This window comes from Geotrypetes seraphini, chromosome 13, assembly GCF_902459505.1.
Source record: "Geotrypetes seraphini chromosome 13, aGeoSer1.1, whole genome shotgun sequence".
Taxonomy (NCBI): domain Eukaryota; kingdom Metazoa; phylum Chordata; class Amphibia; order Gymnophiona; family Dermophiidae; genus Geotrypetes; species Geotrypetes seraphini.
In genome coordinates, this window is record NC_047096.1 from 39,223,456 (window position 1) to 39,243,266 (window position 19,811).

The following is a 19,811-nucleotide window of genomic DNA, read 5'->3' on the forward strand; positions in this document are numbered from 1 at the left end:
TTGAGTTGTGTGGGGTTAGATCGCCATCTGCATTCCCAGGAGTGCATTTGTTTTTAAACATTTGTTTTTAAGGAGGAGTAAAGTGGAATTAAACCATGGATTAAGTTGTTTTTTAATAGAGATAGTTCAAGTGACAATTGGTACTAAGGTATCTAGAAGAGAACGACATGCTGTGTTCCAAATTTGTAGTTGTTCATTTGGGACTGCAGTTTCAAAATGTTTAATTTTAATAGAAAATAATGTTGGGGTTAAGGATTCATTAAGATCGTGAAAATCTCTGGAGGAAATGATCTTGGGTGTTAAGGTGACTGCTGAGGAAGGCTGTAATGTATAAGATGAAAAAATGAAACTATGGTCGGACCATGGAACTTGTAATATGTCTGGCTTTTTAAAAAGTGAGTACTGATAGATATGATTTTTGTACCCACCTAATGTATGCCCCTTTGAATGGGTTGGGCCAGAAAATAACGGAATAAAGTTGAGGTCATGTAAGTGGGTCAAAAAAATCTAAGGTTACAGGATTATTTGAATTGTCAAAATGTATGTTAAAATCACCCAATATGAGTGGGATTTGGGAGGCAGTTGAAAATTCAGAAAGAAGAGACAGAACTTGCGTAATAGTAGTCTGCCTAATAGGAGGGGGAATATACAACAGCATTAAGGGCTCCTTTTACAAAGGCACGCTAGCGGTTTAACGTGCGTAATACAGTGCGCTAGACACTAACACCCAAATTCTATAAAAGGCGTTAAATATTATGCAGAATTTGGGCATGTGCCCAATTTGCATGTGCAATTTATGCTCAAATCTTTTTTAATAGAAAAATAGAACCAACAGAATCCAGATTATACAGAGTCAACAAAGCACAACTGTGCAAAGAAACATAACCCACCCAATACCACCCCAACAAAGCATAACCCCTCCCCCCCATACACACACGTGCACATGAGAGCAGTAATGAAGGCGACCCAGAGGTCTCTAACACCCCAGGGGTCCGGACTCTTGTGGCCCCTGGACTAAATTTAAAAAAAAAAAGAGAAGGGATTGCAGTATCTGGTGCCGAGCTAAAGTTCAACATTTCACAGACTTTCTAATGAATAGTATTCAAAATGAAGCTAAGCCCTCGGGGACAGAGAATTCAGATAAGCATCCCAAATGAGCAAAAACTGACCACGTCTGCACAGGCAGCCCACCACCTCACAGGCCTCCCACAAGGAAAAATTATGTTCCTACCTGTTAATTTTCTTTCCCTTAGACGCAGCAGATGAATCCAGAGACCAATGGGATAGCACACATCTACCAGCAGGTGGAGATAGAGAAACTGATTAACAGGTGGTCCCATTGGCTGGCACTCCTACTGTATCTCCAGTATAGCTCCTTGCCCAAGCATCCATAACCATCAATAGGCATAGCATGGAAAAAACTTCTTTCCCATAACAAATCTCAAAAGGCAATAATACAGAATACAACCCTCAATAATAACAAACTTCGAAAGTTGCAAAAGAAAAAAACGACAGACAATATCCAGAAAGGGTGGGGCTCTGGATTCATCTGCTGCGTCTAAGGGAAAGAAAATTAACAGGTAAGAACATAATTTTTCCTTCCCTAGCAACAGCAGCAGATGAATCCAGAGACCAATGGGATGTAGCAAAGCAATCCTCAATCTGGGTGGGAAGCAAACGCCGCCTCCGCAACAACCGACGCACTAAACGCATCTACCGCATGCACCCCACATCCAACCAGTAATGCTGAGAGAAAGCACTCTCGGAAGACCAAGTAGCCGCGAGACAAAACTCCTCCAAGGAAAAAACCTCTGGACCGAGTCCAAGTAGCCATCACTCTGATGGAATGGTCATGAAGTTCTTTCGCCAACCGCTTCCCTGCCATCAAGCAAGCATAAAGAATGTCCTCCTGGACCCATCGAGCAATGGAGGCTTTGGACACCGCCATATGTTTGAGGCGTCCCTTGAAGAATACAAAAAGGTGATCTAAACAACTAAAAGTCATTAGAAACCTTGCTTGCGGAGAACGCTACGCACTTTCAAAAAATGCAGTGAATAAAAGCACGTCTCCCCATTTCTCCTCCCAGGAAGAAGGAAGGAAAAGTGAGCATGTCATAAAAGAAAGGATGACACCTCCTTAGAAAGAATTGTGGTACCGTCCGAACTGATACCCCAGATTTTGGAAATCAGAAATAGGAATCCCCGCTGAACAAGGTCTGCAACTCGGAAAACTGCAGAGCCGAAGCCATGGCCACAAGAAACCCCATGTTCAACGGCACAAGGAGGAAATGAAGCCTTCGGTAAACTGCGAAGAAGTACCTGAAGATTGTACTCCGGACAGGGCTTTCTAAGAGGTATACAAATATACCATACTCCGTTTAGGAACTGAACTACATTAAGCTGAGAAGTATTCGAAGAGCAATATACCTAGCCCTTGTAACAAGCTAAGAATGGCACTTGAAGCTGAAGGGAATTGAACACTAAGCCCTCGGCAATACACCTGTGCCAAAAAGGAACTCTGGAAGGATGCAAATGTTGAGAAGTATCCAAGAAAGGAAAAACCTCCAAAAGGAAGCAGAAGCCACAGGTGAAGACATCTGTAGCGCCTGGATAAGAGAAGAAACAACCTGCTTTGCATAACCCTTACACGTCAGTCATGACTTCTCAAAAGCTAGGTATAATACCAAAGTAGTACGAATATCCATGTTGATCGGACCCTAGGTGAGCAAATCCGGAGATACCAGGAAACAACTTAGTCTGGCTGTCGAAAGACTCATCAGATCTGCATAGCAAGGATGGTGCAGCCAAGCCAGAGATTCTACAAATACTGTGCCCGGAAAGCGGCTTGAGATGGCAAATCCAAGCCACCATCAGCCAGGGGAAAACACTGAAAAAGAGAAACCAGAGGTGAGAAAGAAGCCACGCTGTTACCCCCTCTAACTCCCACTCCCTGTGCCCACCGAAGAAGCTAGGAAGCATTGAATTGTGAGAAGAGGCCATGAGATCTAGTTCCAGGAGATCTCACGTCCATAAAAAGAGCTGGAACGCCTGAGCCAAAATTCCCAATATCCAGGATGTAGAAGATTTCACTATTACTAACGTTAACACTTTCTAGAGTGTACACAGTGCTGTACACTGTAACATACAATAAATGGGCCATGCTCAGATTTCACGGAGAGAAAGTCTATCCAAACTCTTTTCCTTACCCTGAAAATGATCTGCCAACAGAAGAGAAAGATGAGGGTCCACCCATTGAAGTAGAACAACTGTACCTGACAACTGAGTACATCACCTACTGCCCAAGCTGTAGAGAAATACCCCCATCATAATACTGACTGAAAGGACCCTCAGCGGCATTCCAAAAGAATGGTTTGAAGCTCCAGAAAGGTAGCCTGACCATGCTCAAGAGTAGAAGATGAACAAGTACTGAGTCGCCTCTTAAGACCAGACTCCTGGAGCTGAGGATGGAAGGCACCGAGACCCCCAACTCGACAGCCCGGGATGTTTGGTGGCCATGAGCTAGTCCAGCAAAGATCGAGGCATGCCTTTGAAAAGAGAAATCTCGCTGAGCCACCAAATCATACAGAGCGATGCATGAGGAGCCTACCAAATAATTGGAGTCCTGAGATACCGGGAACCACCGGAACAAAAGCGACTGCTGTAGCGTTATAATGGGAAAGCAAGCCGAAGTTCCCACTTGTGGCCTGCCTTATAGCCTAAATCAGGGCTCTGGAACAATCCTGAAAGTAGCCGCCAACAATGCACCAGCGTGTGACCCAAAAGGGAGTCACCCTGCAGGACTGAACCTTCAAAATCATTCACAAATATTTTCCCACAAGAATCAAGTCTTCACACAAAAAAGCAGATTTTGAAAAATAAGTCAATTTTACTCATTCAATAAAGCAGGTAAGTAATTCCTCAATCTTTGTCACAGTAGTCAAGATTCCATGCCTCAATAAAGAAGAAAGAAAAGAAAACTGCCAAAAACAAGAAGGCATGAAAACAAAACAGTTCACAAACAAAATCAAACTTTCTTCTTCTGCTTCTTAATTCTCAATTGTCTTTTAGATCACAGTTCAATACAGAGGTTGCTCTGCCTGCTCCAAAGCAGGTATTTCAGCAAATCAGCAAACAAGTTCAGCATTCAGAATTCCTCAATTCACAATCAAAACCAAAATAAAAGAAAGCCTCTGGCAACAATCTAGGTCTAACAACAACTGGTGAAGGAACAAACAGTATTTTAAATACCTTTTTGAACTTCAGTGGCGCTCAGAGTCCAAGATGGAGTAAAAAACCTCAATGTGGGGTACAAAACCCCTAAAGAGTGTTTTTTGTAGAATCTATCATTGCACCATTAAAAGTGAAAAGGTAATGAAAATGCTTATTCAAAAAACATGCTTAAATTGTTATGTCCATATAGCAAAATAATTCTTCAATATGTGAATAAATTCAAAAAACGTGAGTTCATAAAGAACTTATCTTGAATGTTCAGTTAGCGTTGACCCGGCGAGGTTCTAATCTAGGTCTGCCAGGAACAGGAGAGTGTAATAGGTTTTGCAAAAATAAAGGCCCTAAGATAGGCTTTCAAATTCCCTCCCAAGGTGGAAGCAAAACCTCTCCCCACATTACACTCCTAGCTTTCTCCAAGTTCACATTCATTAAAAAGAAAAAACAGACCAAAAAACAAACACACTCACTGTTTGTGGCTGGAAGCCAAGTCCACCTGCATCAGCTCAGGGTAATTAGATTCACTGCCAGAACAGGCTTCTTGAAAATCCATAGGTTCGTCCCTCAGGAGGGACAAGTCTTCAGCTTGTTCAGCCTCGAGCAGCTCCATGGGTTGTGGCCTGTTGTCCCTGTTTGGCTCAGGAGGATCCCTAGGGAGGCAAGGCTTAAACTTCCTCCCTAACCGGCTTCCCGGTCTGAATGCCAGTGCAGGCTTATCTAGTCTAGGGGCGTGCCCTGTTCTGGGTGTGTCAGCAGATCTCCAGAGGCCTCTAGAGCTCCCCTGGTGGTGGTTTGGACAAAACTCACTATCTACTTCTTCAGATATATCTGGCTCCTCCTGGTGGTCAGTGGCATTATTTCTCAAACTAACATCCTCGAAAATCCTGAAATTTTCTTTCCTGGATTTTACTTTTACTTTTTTGCTTGGTTTGACTGGGACCTTGGCAGAGCCCTGATCTGCCTGGTCATACACTGGAGTCAGCAACATGGATCCTATAACCTGTACAGAATCCCATACTCTGGGTCATGGTGACCAAAGAAGAATGCAAACCTGAGACTGTGACCCATCGCCCTAGTCTCTGGGAAGAAACACATTTCTCTCCTATATGAATAAAAAATCTCCCTGATATACCTATAAATACAGGAGAAAACAGCGCTGTGCAAATTTGAAAATTCACGTCCAAAGAACTGAGGAAAAGAAACCACCCTTTTCGTGTCAGTCAAATGGCCCGACTGGAAGACGTCCGAATCAAGCAGTCAGTCAAGAAGAAATTAGGTGAATCACCTGGTAGCGCCAAAACGGTACCACTGCCCACATTTTCTAAAATGTTCTTGAAGTCTTGGGTAGGTGAAATGGCATGTGCCAAAACCGAAAGCACTGCTCAAAGAGAGGCAAGCAAACCTAGTGCTGATTTGGAGTCCATAGGGAAAATGTAAATATTCTCCTAGTTGTTCTGCAGAAATGTGTAACCCTGAGAAACTAATTCAGCAGAATGGGATACAGCCAGCCCAATGCCCCCATCTTGGGCACCATGCAGTAAGTGGAACAACGTCCCTTAGTTCCCGAAGAACTACAAGAACTGCCCTGAGGACCAGTAACACTGAAAAGGGACACAAAATATAGAGACTCCAAGAACGAATTGGAAACCTGAGGAGGATGCAAAGTTGCAAGCATCCTGAAAAATCTTCACAGCCCCCTGACCTGACATTATAGCGTCTTCTCCCTCATGAGAAAGCCTGAAGAGTCATTGGAAGAAGTCAAGATCCCCTCAGAATGAATTGCAGAAGGTCAGGGAATGGCAGGATGAGAACTGTAGGATCTGCAAGAAGATTCTCCTAAGAAAAATCAAGTTTCACAATGTAAAGAGGAATATACTGGAACCATGAAAACAGTACTAACTCCATGCAACATGAGCAAAATACATATGTCCTTTAAAGTGAATACGTACTAGACTCAATCAAGATGCTGCATCTACCGCCCCGTGGAAAACAACAGCATCCTTACAGGTATCAGACAAAGCTCACATCGCTAATGAGAGCTTCAGGGATGAGGCTAACAGCCACATAGCGTGTGATCCTCCGCGGGTTTGATAGAATAGGTAACTGGCTCCTGGTTAAAAGAAGCTGTACAGCCTTTCCTGTCTGGTTGGGGGGCCCGTCTAGCATGTGCCATGAGAAAATGGCGACAGGAGAAACCAGCGTGATAAGCATGGAAATCTAAAGTCCAGGCCCCCTCAGAAATAGAGAAAGAGAGTCCTGGCCGCAGGAAGATGCGCAGTGTCATTATGTCCATAGAGACAGCCCGAACTTAGAAACTGTTTGTACTACCTTTAGGCATATATATCCTGTGCCACTACTAGACACATGCAGCTCAGCACAGAGGCCCAAATAAGGACAGTTAGCAACAGACAAAGGCTCAATCTGCAGGGACCCCAAGAGAGACAATGAGATACCTGTGTGAAATACAGGGCACTATCTTACTGCTGATCTCACCGTGCCTTGAGTTGTCGTATGTCGCCCCAGTCCGGAGACAAACCAAGACTGGGTGACCTAGCACAGGTCAGAGTCTCTCTGGTAAACCCCTTGAGTGCTAACCCCAGAGTCTGATTAAACAAGCAGCTTCCTTCAAGGGAGTACAGCAGGAACACAGACATAGACATATAAATCTGCCCAAGCTTGTCCCAAAGCTGGTGAAACACATACAACTTGTCTGAACTGGAAAGGAGAGAAGCCCTGGCATGCCCTGACCAAAGTCAGCTGGAAACAAACTACCGGAAAGCTGCAGCTCTCCCGCCATCGCCGGAGACCCAAGCGCACGCCTGATTCTTGCAGACACGTGGCTGCTGCATCAACGCTCCTAGAAACATAGTCAGATTCAAGCCCCGCAAAATTTACCCTGCCGCGGCTTGCATAGAAAGAAAATCAGACTCTGGGAATAACCAGAAGAACGGCCCACAGCGCCGGAAAAAACATGTCCCATCTCATGCGCGCTGCTATAAACTGGCACCTGCACAATCAGCTGCACATGGCCGTGACAAACACCAATGAAAGAGAGCCTCAGAATAAACAGGACTACTACTGCTGCACTGAAACCCAACAATGAGAACAAGTGTGAGCATGTAACTGCCGCACTGTAACCAACAAGGAAACCAAGCGCGTGCATGCAAAGGGCGGGAAGTCCTGGCTCCCTCCACGGATTTCTAGTCATAAAACTTAGCCTCAATAAAATATCCATTCCTTAAACATACGTTGACCGAACCCACATTACTAAGACTTCCAAACAGAACCTGAAGTTCAACCAACAGTAAAAACCAGAGACATACTCACAAGCTTGTTGTTAGGGCCGGTTGAAGCCAGTTAAAGCTGGTTGAGCAGCAGTAACAGAGCAGAATGTAGCAACTGTGGTCTCTCTTTTTTTTTTTTTTTTACACAGAAGGGAAAGAAGAAAAAAATTGAGATCCAGTCAGACCCTCTAGCAATGGAGGGAGGGTGAGGCAGGAACCTGGGGGGGCCCAGGTATAACCCCTAAAGCCGGTACAGTTCAGCCGGACACCCCTGTCTCACTGAAGAGAAAATCTCAACAGGAGAAATAGCATTGCCAGCTCATTGAAGAGAAACCTCAACAGGAGAAACAGAATGGCAGTCTCACTGAAGAGAAACCTCAACAGGAGAAAATAAAGTTCCAGTCTCAGAATTCAGGAGCTAGTTGAATAGCATCCATTTCCTGCTGGGAGATAGAGAATACTGGAGATACAGGAGGAGTGCCAGCCAATGGGACCACCTGTTAATCAGTTTCTCTATCTCCGCCTGCTGGTAGATGTGTGCTATCCCATTGGTCTCTGGATTCATCTGCTGCTGTTGCTAGGGAAGACCAAATTATGTACCAAGGAATGCCATCCCCAAAAGGACGGTAGTCCTGGGACTGTCCAATTTTGCAGGATGCATTTTCGAGCAAGGACACCACAGGGAATCCCCCTTAGGCAAACTGCGGAAAGCTCCCAGGATGTCCAAGACCAATTGCTCCACCGTGCCCGAGAGGATACAGGGGAAAAGGCGTTGGATATAAGTTACTATAGTCCTCTAAAAGGAGCGTATAGTCCAACAATCCCAAAAAGAATGAGCAAAAGTATTTCTACACTTTCATTTAATGACCATCTCAACTCTCTGTTAAAAAAATGTTTTTTTAGTCTTCACATGTTGAGAAAAGTGAGATCCTGCTTCCACCAACATTTTGCTGTCCTTGTACAATCAATCATTCTTTCCAAACTGGACTATTATAACTCCATCTATCTAAGTCTAACCAAGAAAAGTCTTCAAAGACTTCAGCGGATCCAAAACACTGCGGCTAGGTTGATCTTCACAAAAAGTAAATTTGATCAGGTTTCCCCGCTTCTGTCAAAACTGTACTGGCTTCCAGTAATTTCTAGGGTTCGCTTTAAATATGCCTGCCTAACATTCAAGATCCTGCATGGCATTCTTCCTCCCCTAATTCTACTATCTTGGAATTCTTCGAGACCTGACACTACCAGATCCGCCCAAAAACTTAAACTATCTTTCCCCCCGTTAAAAAGCATCACCTATGTGGGAAAATTAGGGAAATCTCTTTTCTTCAAAATCACTGAGCTTTGGAATAACCTTCCTGCCCTGCTGCAGAATCTGGGCTCCTTCCAATTATTCTAAAAGCATCTGAAAACTTGGCTATTCTCAAAAATGTAAATCTCGCTACCCTCTTTCCAGTCACTAATTCTTAATATGTTTTTCCTTCCTTATATTAAAATTCCTGTAAACCATGCCAAGCTCTATCTTTATGGAGAGGATGCAGTATATAAACTTAAGATTTAGTTTAGTTTAGATTATGTTGTAATAATTTCAAAATTCAAAAGTAATATCAATATGATGTGTAAATAGGGTAACCATAGAGATCCCCATCCAGGGGAACAAGCCAAGCCAATAGTGGTTTTATTCTTTTGACTATATGGAGATGTGGATCTGTACTTTTCTATTGCATTCCAAAAGAAATGGGTAGCTACATCTCCCTGAATACAGTGGAGTAAAATCAAGGCTGTTTCAACTTGTACCCTTTCAATACTGTGCTATATGCTCTTTAGCGAAAAGTCATTTCTAGCTAGCTACAGAACTGCTACTTTAAAAGTGCAATTTTCAAAGCTTTCCACGTGAGTAGACAGTTGTTTACCTATTGGAAAAGCATCACTTAAGATGTTCCCTCCACCAACACTAGGGTTACCAAATGGCTCCAGAAAAAAGGATTGAGACATCCGGGTTAGGCACCTACATTTAGGCATCTTTTATAGAATCTGGGCCTCAATTTATAGAATCCTAACTAAGGGCAGTTACGTGTATAACTGCAAATAAGTGCAAATTAACCCCAATTATAGACAATTATTGGTTATTAATGCCAAGTATCAGCTAATTTACCAATTAAGTTATGCATATAACTAGCATTATTCTATAAATTGTGCACCACAACTTTATATGTTGAGCGTTAAATTCTATGTACATATTTATAGAATTAGAAGGTTAGTGTTCTATGCATGTGGATTGCAGTATTAATATAAAATTGCCCAAGAATGGTTGAAATCCAGATTTTTCTAAGATAGCAGCTCACTGAAGCTTATTGCTTTTAGAGGTGAACAGTTTAACACTGTTAGACTCTGATCTATGGTTGTCTTCTTCTAATAGATGAAGGAAGTGATGGAAGGTGGGATCTAGGCCAGGGCTCAGACTTGAAGAAGAATTGTTCATCTGACAGAGACGTAGTGGAAGTGATCAGGACGGAATACTTTTACACCAGGCCACCTCCATGGTCTGCTAACCTAACCACTATCTATGCTATCACACCTACGTATAGTCGCCCATTACAGAAGGCAGATTTAACACGTCTTGCCAACACATTGTTACATGTGCCCAATTTGAAATGGATTCTAGTGGAAGATTCCCAAAGACGGACCCCTCTTGTAACAAGAATGTTGCGAGAGACAAGACTTAACTACACCCATCTTCATGTGGAAACACCCCCGAATCCCGTTTCTCGAGGAACAATGCAGAGGAACCTAGCTCTCCGGTGGCTGAGGGAGACTTTTAATAAAAACAACAGCGAGTCTGGAATTGTTTACTTTGCTGATGATGATAACTCCTACAGCCTGGAGCTGTTTGAAGAGGTGAGGAGACTTTTTTTTTTTCAATTAGTTTCCTAGTCCTGTGCATTTAAATTTCCAGATATTAGTAAGATTCATTTCCAAATTTTTCCCTTCTGTCCCATTATTCTTTTACTTTGGGCATACTTTTCTTATGGCATTGGGTACAATGTCAACTGTCTCTCTTCTCCTCTAGCATAGTATTTGATAATGAACATAGAGCAGAGGGTACTTAATTTAATCATGCTTATAGGAATATATGCTCAATAGCTGCTATTTCTTTTCCTCAAGTTCTACTAGACTAGCCCAGACAAATGGATTGTGTCATTCCACCAGCAGATGGGGACAGAGAAACTGCTGTCATCATCAGTACAGTATAAGAATTGGTGCAGCCTTGGAACTTGTTAATATCCCATGCCAAAGCTGAAATTCTTGGGACACCAGGCCGCCCAGTGGTACAAAGTGTTAAGTGGATTTAATAAAAAGAAATTAAAAACTGGTTTAAAAGATATTTGGAGCATTGAGATTAAGCATGAAATTACTGCATCTCAATGGCCACGAATTTGGTCTTGGAAGATGAAATGTACGGTGTCAGCATCTATGAGACAAACTTGGTTTTTTCTGTTACATAGAGCGTTGTGGACCCCTGTTAGGTTACAAAAATTAGATAGTTCTTTGTCTAATAGATGTTGGCATTGTCATCTGGAAGTAGGAACTTTAGATCATTTATTGTTTCATTGCCCATGTATTATGAATTTTTGGAAATCAATTTGGGACCAAATTAATAATTTATTAGATAACCCAGTGGCATTATCTTATGATACTGTGATATTTGGAATGGAAATGAGAGCAAAAAGTCATATTTCTTTGAATAACAATAAAATACTACTTATGACGACTGGTGTTGCCATTCAGCAAATTACATATAATTGGAAGGATTGGAGGAGATTAAATTACAACTTCTGGTGGAATTCTTTATGCCATATCTATAAAATGGAAAGGTTTATTGCATTACAACGGGGTTATTTTTAAAAGATTCAGGATGTGTGGAAACCATTAACAAAGTATTGTACAGATTAATTTAAAATAATTTCCCTTATTTTTATCAATTTAAGGTGCAGTGAGGGGGAATTTTATTATTACATGTTTTATATGATAATGGAATATATGGGTGGGAGGATGGGAAAGGGGAAGGGATAAGATTTTATGAAATGTATCAATGATTGTTTGTAAGTGATGTATTTATTGTTAATGTGAATGAATATATTTAATACTTAATGTAATTTTGAAAATGAATAAAGAATTAAAAAAAAAACAAAAAAAAAACCATACCAGTAAAAAAACCACTTATAACTAACAATTTGAACAAACCAAAACATACATCCAACTAGGGACCCCTGACTGACTCAATCTCTGTCAAAACAATAATCGTAGAATGGTCCCTCACATTTACAATACTGAAGGGAATAACGAGGAGCTCTAGTCTTCTTAGTGGAATCCTGAACTGGTCTAGCAAGACTCAATGAAAGAAATTAGCAGATAAAAACACATTCTCCTTAATCTTCCTGCTAGACCAGACCAGATAAATGGGACATTTTCATGCTTCAAGAACCTGGGTGAAAGACAATATAGTTCTTAGATCGGTGTTTCTCAATATGTGGTACGCGTACCCTTAATTCGAGAGTAAAGATTTTCCTGACTAAAGTTTTAAATTTCTTTTGTGAAGATGAAGTAGTCCATATATCAGTAATTGCACCTTCTCACAGTCAATGCAGCAACTATTCTCTCTGAAACTATTTTTAACAGTTTAGTGAAATTTGGACTGTTACACCTATTGGTACCCATTTGCCCCTGAAACAGCCCCTTTGACAAAACATGGCCATGCTGGGCATGTATGTAGAAAACCTGGGAGCTAAAGTATTTTTTTATTGATTAGAACTGTCTATACCGTCTTTAACTGCACAGGTTAGCCGCTAATGCCTCCATTCACGAGGCGTTAGTATTTTGGCTTGCCGCAGGGGTTAGCGCGTGATGGAATGTCTGACGCGCTAACCCCCGTAGCACACCTTGATAAAAGGAGCCCTTAATTTCAATCTAAATGTAGATGACAAAGTTTCCACTTGTGTGTGAATAAAAGCTATATAATTTAACACTTCTGAAGTGAGTTTGGTTAAAGAGATGAGTATTGAAATGTCATCTGCGCAAACATAAAATTTTACTTGTAAACTATGTAATAAATAATATAAAGGTGATAGGTAAACATTAAATAAAGTTGGAGAAAGTGGTGAACCCTGAGGGACTCCACTTTCATTTACCCATCTGGTAGAGTATTGTCCAGCACTTACCTGGTAAGACCTATTTTTCAAAAACCCTTGAAACCAATTCCCTACCCTACCTGAAATTCCAGTGGAATCCTTCATACTAGTAATATATTATGGTCAACTAAGTCAAAGGCACTACTCAAGTCCAGTTGTAGAATAATTGCGCTTGAACCCGATTTGAATAGGCTATGGATATGATCTACTATTGAAGCTATAACTATTTCAGTGCAATATCCTGAGCAGAAGCCAGATTGAAAATTACGTAAAATTTCAAATTTATCTAAATAATTCACTAATTGCACATTTACTAAACCTTCAATCACTTTTGTAAATAAGGAATAGAAGCGACTGGTCTGAAATTGGATGTATTAGTTATAGTTTCTTTCATATCCTTTATAATAGGGGTGATTCAAGTCTGACCATTCTCACTTGAAAATGACCCAGCCACTAATAATGATACAAGCCAATCAAAAAGTTTTGATTTTAAAGTGAGCGGAGCATTTCTCATTACAATTGGAGGACAATCATCAAGTTGGCAATTCTTTTTTGCATACTTAGAAAATAAGTTACAAAACATTGTCCAATAGAGGAAAGTTGAATTGGGACCAGGACATACCAGCCCTGATTCTCTCATTTGATTGGGATGAAAATAATTCAAAATTTGCATACAAAGTTGAATCTATGTGGGTTCTTAAATTATGGATCTTAGCTTCAAAGTACAGAGCTAAAGCCTCTGCTGATGTTGGACTTTCTAACCTTGATCTTGTTTTAGATTCTGTATTAAAGAGATTATTAACTAATTTAAATAACTCTTTACTATTTGTATTGGATTTTCCTACTTTCTGAGCATAATATTTGGTTTGTTTCTCCCTAATCAAGGTTTTATCTCTAATCTCCATATTGATTTATCTTCCACCTTGCCTGATCTTCTCCAGACTTTTTCCTTCTTTCTCACTAATCTTTTTAACTCTAATAATTCATTGCCATACCATTTATTTGATGTTCTTGTTCTTTTTAAATACGTTTTGAATGGTGCTATTTGATCTAATATTGAGAATTGAGAATCATTTCAATCCGATAAAAAATTCTTTTCTTGACCTGAGGTTGGTAATAAATCATAATGGGCCCAAAATTCAACCTGATTAATTTGATCTCTGCTAGTAATTAACATGAGTTTCTTAAAACTTTTTTTGATTTATCACTCCTAACGTATTTTCTTGGTCTAAATGTAAGTTTAAATCGCCAAGTATTAAATTATATGGTCCAGCAATTGAATGAGATAAGACAAATTCATAAAAATCATCTTTTACAATATGCCATTTCTTCGAAGGGATATAAAATAAAGTTACCATTGAAACATCAACCAAATCTGAACGAGACAAACGACAAGTTAATATTTCCCAATCAAAAGTAGAAGTAGAAGAAAATGAATCAACCTTTATAAAATCAAACCTTTATAAAATCAAAGGAATCTTTCAGAATAATAGCTAAACCTCCACCTCTCTTTCTATCTCTGGATAGAGGTAAGATTTTATAGTTATGTGGAACATATTCATTTATGATTGGGTCATCATTAGATATTAGCCATATTTCTGTTAGAAAAAAGAAAATCTAATTTTGAATCTTCTAACCAATCTTTTATTAACGAGGTTTTATTTCTAAGTGATCTAATATTCAGATATGATCCTTTCAAGGTAATAAAGCTAGTATTTACAATAGCATCTTGTCGACTAATATGAATCAGATTCCTATCTCTTCTAGAATGAGGTTTAGGAAGACTCCGGTTAGAAGTAAGTACTGATATTTGAAAAGGCCCATCTTCAGAACAATTATGTAATAATCGATATGCATCTATTAGATAGATTCCCTGTCTGTAAGATTTAAACCCAGTATAATGTACTGGAATGGGATTAGAAAATTCAGTTGTAATAGCCCAGCTTTTATAACAAATTAGGTATAAAATACCCGATAAAATCATAGGGTTATTCTTAGCAATCATTATAATACTACCAAGTCAATTACTAAATAAATCATCAATAAGTAAAATATAAGAGTAAATATCCAAAACCAGTAATAGAAATGAATCTAAGACAACTTAAGGTTATACTTATCAACAGAGTCGATGATTAAAAAGCTGAGTAGCAGCAAACATTAACAAATAACATCCAAGTCCTGATGGTAAAGTGCAGAAAAGCAGGATTCTGATGGCATGGTTAGGCAGACTAGAGAGGCCATATGGTCTTTATATGCCTTCATTTTTCTAGGTTTCTATGTTATTTCTCTATTTTAAATAATTTTCTTCATTGCTGCAAATGGTTTAAGATTTCCCAATTAACAAGCGGAATTAAATTATTAAATAATAAATCTACTCTATTATTCAGGCAATACCTCTTACTTAAGCAGCCTTTAATTGGCACTACTTTAATGTGTTATTTTAATTTGTATTTAAATTAAAATAAACACTGCTTTGATATGTTAATAGAAAGGCTGTCTCACAAGTAAATAAACTAAAAGGGGCCCCTTTACAGGATAGGAGCGCTTCAGCAGGATACTACCATTCACTTTCTTTTCTCTGTGACCAGATGCGTACCACCAGGAAAGTGTCAGTGTGGCCTGTGGCCTTTGCAGGAGGCTTGCTTTACGAGTCACCCAAGGTGAATGCTGTGGGGAAGGTATATGGCTGGAAAACTATGTTTGATCCTCACCGGCCATTTGCGATTGACATGGCAGGTTTCGCAGTGAACCTCAGGCTGATCCTCCAGCGATCTCAGGCATACTTTAAATTTCGTGGAGTGGAAGGTGGCTACCAGGAAAGCAGCTTCCTTCAACAGCTGGTGACCCTGAATGACCTGGAGCCCAAAGCTGCCAACTGCACCAAGGTATTTAATCAAGAGGGTCTGGACTTTATCTCCACTAGTGTTTCCAATTGAAGATAGAAAATAAAGTAGTATCGGACAATTCTATAACTGGGCATGCATGGTGCATGCTCCTTTGTGCACGTGTGGAGTAAATTAGCACTTACAGGTAGTGATGTAGTGAGGGGGGCGGTCCACCTCAGGCACCATGTTGGAGGGGGCACCAGAACCCCTCCTCACCTCCCCCCCCTGCCACCTCTTCCCATTCTTCTCCTAGTCACGCATCCCCCTTCCTTTCCCCATATCTCTAGTTGTTCACCGCCGTGAGCGCAACCGCATCGGCTCTACCGCTGACATCACTTCTGGATGCCGCGCATAGGAAGTGATGTCAGAGGGAGAGCTGACGGGGTCATGAAGACGGTGAATTATAGATATGGGGGAAGGGATGGGGTGTGCACGCAGCAGTGGAAGGAGCGGGGGGTGGAGACAAGGACGGTGAGAGGCGCCACCACCCTGGGCGCCTCTCACCCTTGCTACGTCACTGCTTACAGGTCTAATTATCCTAAGGGCTATTCTGTAAGGGCATGCATAAATGCTATAAAGCTAGATTCAGTAAATGCTGCCCAAAATTGGATGTTGTTACAATCCAAGCTAGATTGTATCCTGTAAAGGGTTCTCTGCTAGAGTGCCCTTTACAGAATACTAGTTCAACACAAGTAAGGTTGCCAGATTTCCTCTATGAGAAAAAGAGGACACCGGGTCCTGCCCCATTCTACCCACAACCCCACCCCATTGTGCCTCCAGCTCTGCCCCATTATACCTCCATCCCACACTGCCTCCCCACGAACCTCCCCGAGCTCAGGATTACGTCTATGCATGCGCAGACATCGGCATGATAAAGTCATTCACATGTGTATGACATCATTGTGTCGACAACTGCGCATGCGCAGATTTAGGGCGGGGATTTCCAAAAGACAGACAAACTGCCGGGTTTTGGAAATCCCTCTGGGCACCTGGGTCCTCTAAAAAGAAGATATCTTCAGGTTTTCCTGGACATCCGATAACCCTAGGCACAAGCATTTACACCTGCCAAAAGCTGTGTAAATGTTTGCACCCAAATGATGGATGTAAAGGATGCAAACCCAGGTATTCTATAAAATCACTCCTACTTTCCAAGAACACTCCTAACCCACCAACACCCTTCCCATGGCCACATCTCCTTTGGGGTACCATACTAGGAAATGTAGGTGCACATTTTATAGGGCAGATTCATGTGTAACTCTGAATTACTATCAATTAAGTGTCAATTAATGCCAACAATTGATTATTATCACCTAATTAGTTTATGTGCAGATTTGTGATCTGTGCCAAAATTTTGGTGACCTATGCAGAATTTGGTAAAAAGTGCAAAACTCCAGGGAAATTTACACATGGGCAAGGCATGGATAGAACATGTGCAGGACTCCCAGTTACACACACCTTGCCACATTTTTGCATCCCAAATACCCCAGCTTTAAGGCTGGTGTAACTGTGGGTGTCGATATTTTAGGGACACCCCATCTGATATTCCGCACTATTTGATTAGCCAGGAACGGTTCCTGGCTAGCCAAATAGCACATAGCTAGCTATCCACCAATATTCAGAGGGAGATGATCGGCTTTGTCCCGCTGACTTTCCCGTTCAGCAGATTGTTCGGTAACTGGCTATGTCACATGACTTAGCCAGTCACTGCTAATATTCATTGGTTCACTGGCTAAGTTCAGCAACCAGATAGACCTGTATAAAAAGGCAGGTCTATCTTTGGCTGCTAGGACTTAGCCAGCCAACCAATAAATATTGGCTCAGTCAACTATGTTTCAGCCAGCCTAAAAAAAAAAAAAAAAAAGCGGAAATTCAGTGCAAGTTGCCAGATACGGTGCCAACACTAAATTTCCAGTTTCACTGCCAACCACAGGAGAAAGGCAGCTGTCTCCTATGGTCTGACTATCAGGTTGACCAATGCCAGCTTATGATAGCATTCTATAAAGGATCTGGGCACCCAGATGTTGTCGAGGGATAGGTGCTCACCATGCAGCATCAGAGTGCCTAAAAGGAGGAATCCACTTATATATTGCCATCTTAATTTCCAAACAGAATATGAGCAGGTAAAGATTCTAAGACCCATCTAGTTTGCCCCATTGTTCTCTACCTTCCCTTTCACTATTTCATCAATAAGGCTCCTTTTTGTCTATTATGTACCTCCAAATCCAGTCTAATACATGAGGGATCTTCAAAAAGTTTCCGCCCTTTTATTTTTTAAACACTATTTATTAAAAATCTCAAAAGCAAATTACTGTATAACACTTTTCGCACATAATCACCCTGTTTTGCCTAACTGACTATTCACATGACATTTTACAGCACACCCTCTTACCACTTCTCCTGCCCCCAACCATTTCCCGTGAAAATATGAAAGTACAGAAACTTTGTGAAGAGCCCTCGTAATTTCATTTGGTTGATTGCATAAAATTATCCATCTACAATAGAATCAAATTTAGCCTTGGAGATTACTAGGTATTTGGTGTTAATGTCACTGCATTTTCAAACATGGAGGGCCATAATCAAAAGAAACGAAACATCCGTCTGATTCAGATGTATGGTGCTAGACGCCCAAAGTTGGCGGTGGTAAAATGTCCATTCTTGAAAAATACATCTAGAATATTTTTTTCCCGAAAATTGTCTGTCGGGACATCTAGGCTATTGATCATCCAGACCGCCAGTACATCTATCTTTATACTACATTTTTGACTAAAAATTTGTCTAAGTCTCAAACGCACAGAACAAGGCCATTTGGACATTCTGATGGACTTGCCACCCAGACATGGCAACAGAGCAGTGGGGCACCTTACAGGGCACAGCTGTGAACTTCACAAAAAAGGGTGCTACATAAACATCTCACCAGAACTCCCTTATAGGATATGGTGAGCCCTCCCCCCAAAAAACCCACTATACCCACCGGTCTACAACCCCAATAGCCCTTATGGCTGCAGGTGGCAATGTTGGCAATGAATAGGAATATCATATCTGCCTTGGAACGTCTAGTACTTTAGAACCAATACTTTGGGTGTTCCAGAAATTAAACTGGGCAGTGGGAAACAGCGATGGCATTTAAATTAGTGTGTGCTTTAATCTAACAATCATTTTTGGCCGACGTCAAAATGTTTATATAATTATTATACAGATTTTAGGGGCCCTTTTACTAAACTGTGTTGTGTTAAGCTGTTAACATGCAATTTACTGTGTGGTTTCGGCTAATGCCTAACTGCAGTAACAGTTTGCGGTAAAATGTTCATTAGCATGCGGCAAATCATTCAAGGGACAGTCCCTTTTCAGTAGAGGTTATAATCTAATCAAACAGACAAACAGGACAAGTAGGAGGTCAGGAAGTTTCTCAGGCATTGGTGCTTTACAAGTGAGTGGGGGTTAGGAATTAAAAGCAACCTCAAAAAAGTGGGCTTTTATGATAGATTTGAATGCTGCCAAGAGCTTGATATACTGACTCAGGCAGTCTGTTCCAGGAGGACGATGCAGCAAGAGAGCAGAAACGTAGTCTGGAGTTGGCAGTAGAGGAGACGGGTACAGATAAGAGAGACTTGCCCAAAAAATATAGGGAGGAATAAGAGAGGAGATATTGAGGAGCTGCAGAGTGAATGCACTTGTTAAGTCAATAAAAGGAGTTTGAACTGTATGCAGAAATGGATAGGGAGCCAATGAAGTGACTTCAGGAGAAGGGTGATGTAAGCAAAGCGACTTTAGTAGAATATAAGTCATGCAGCAGAATTTTGAATGGATTGCAGGAGAGAGATGGTTATGTGGAAGACCTGTAAGAAGCAAGTTGCAGTAGTCTAGGCAAGAAGTAATAAAAGTGTGGATAAGGATTTTGATAGTGTGCTCGAGAGGAAGGGTCAGATTTTGGTGATATTATAGAGAAACAACAGATTTTAGTAGTGTGTTAATGGCATTTTCTTTTAGGAGACTTAACTAGGTAGGGCATGGGTGAAGAAGTTAATGCATTGCTCATATAATGTGCTGACAAACAGGAAGTGCTGCATGCCTATGCTTTAATTTCAACTAGAATAGCATGTGATAATAGACATTTTAACAGAGCTCCTACAGTTGACATTCAAGGAACACCCCCCCCCCCCAACTGTTAGCTGTGTTAATTATGCACTTACCCCACAATAATATCTTGCATTTCAGTGTGTTAAGTGCAA

General features: G+C 41.0%; 1 protein-coding gene across 1 annotated transcript in view; it reads left to right on the plus strand.

Moving 5' to 3' along the window:
- LOC117347065 (galactosylgalactosylxylosylprotein 3-beta-glucuronosyltransferase 1-like) overlaps positions 1–19,811 on the plus strand; it is an 82,813-nt gene that overhangs the window by 40,684 nt on the left and 22,318 nt on the right. The window contains exons 3-4 of the mRNA XM_033917399.1: positions 9,928–10,406; positions 15,286–15,582. Coding sequence (XP_033773290.1) covers positions 9,928–10,406; positions 15,286–15,582 — 776 coding nt within the window. The remainder of the gene's footprint in view (positions 1–9,927; positions 10,407–15,285; positions 15,583–19,811) is intronic.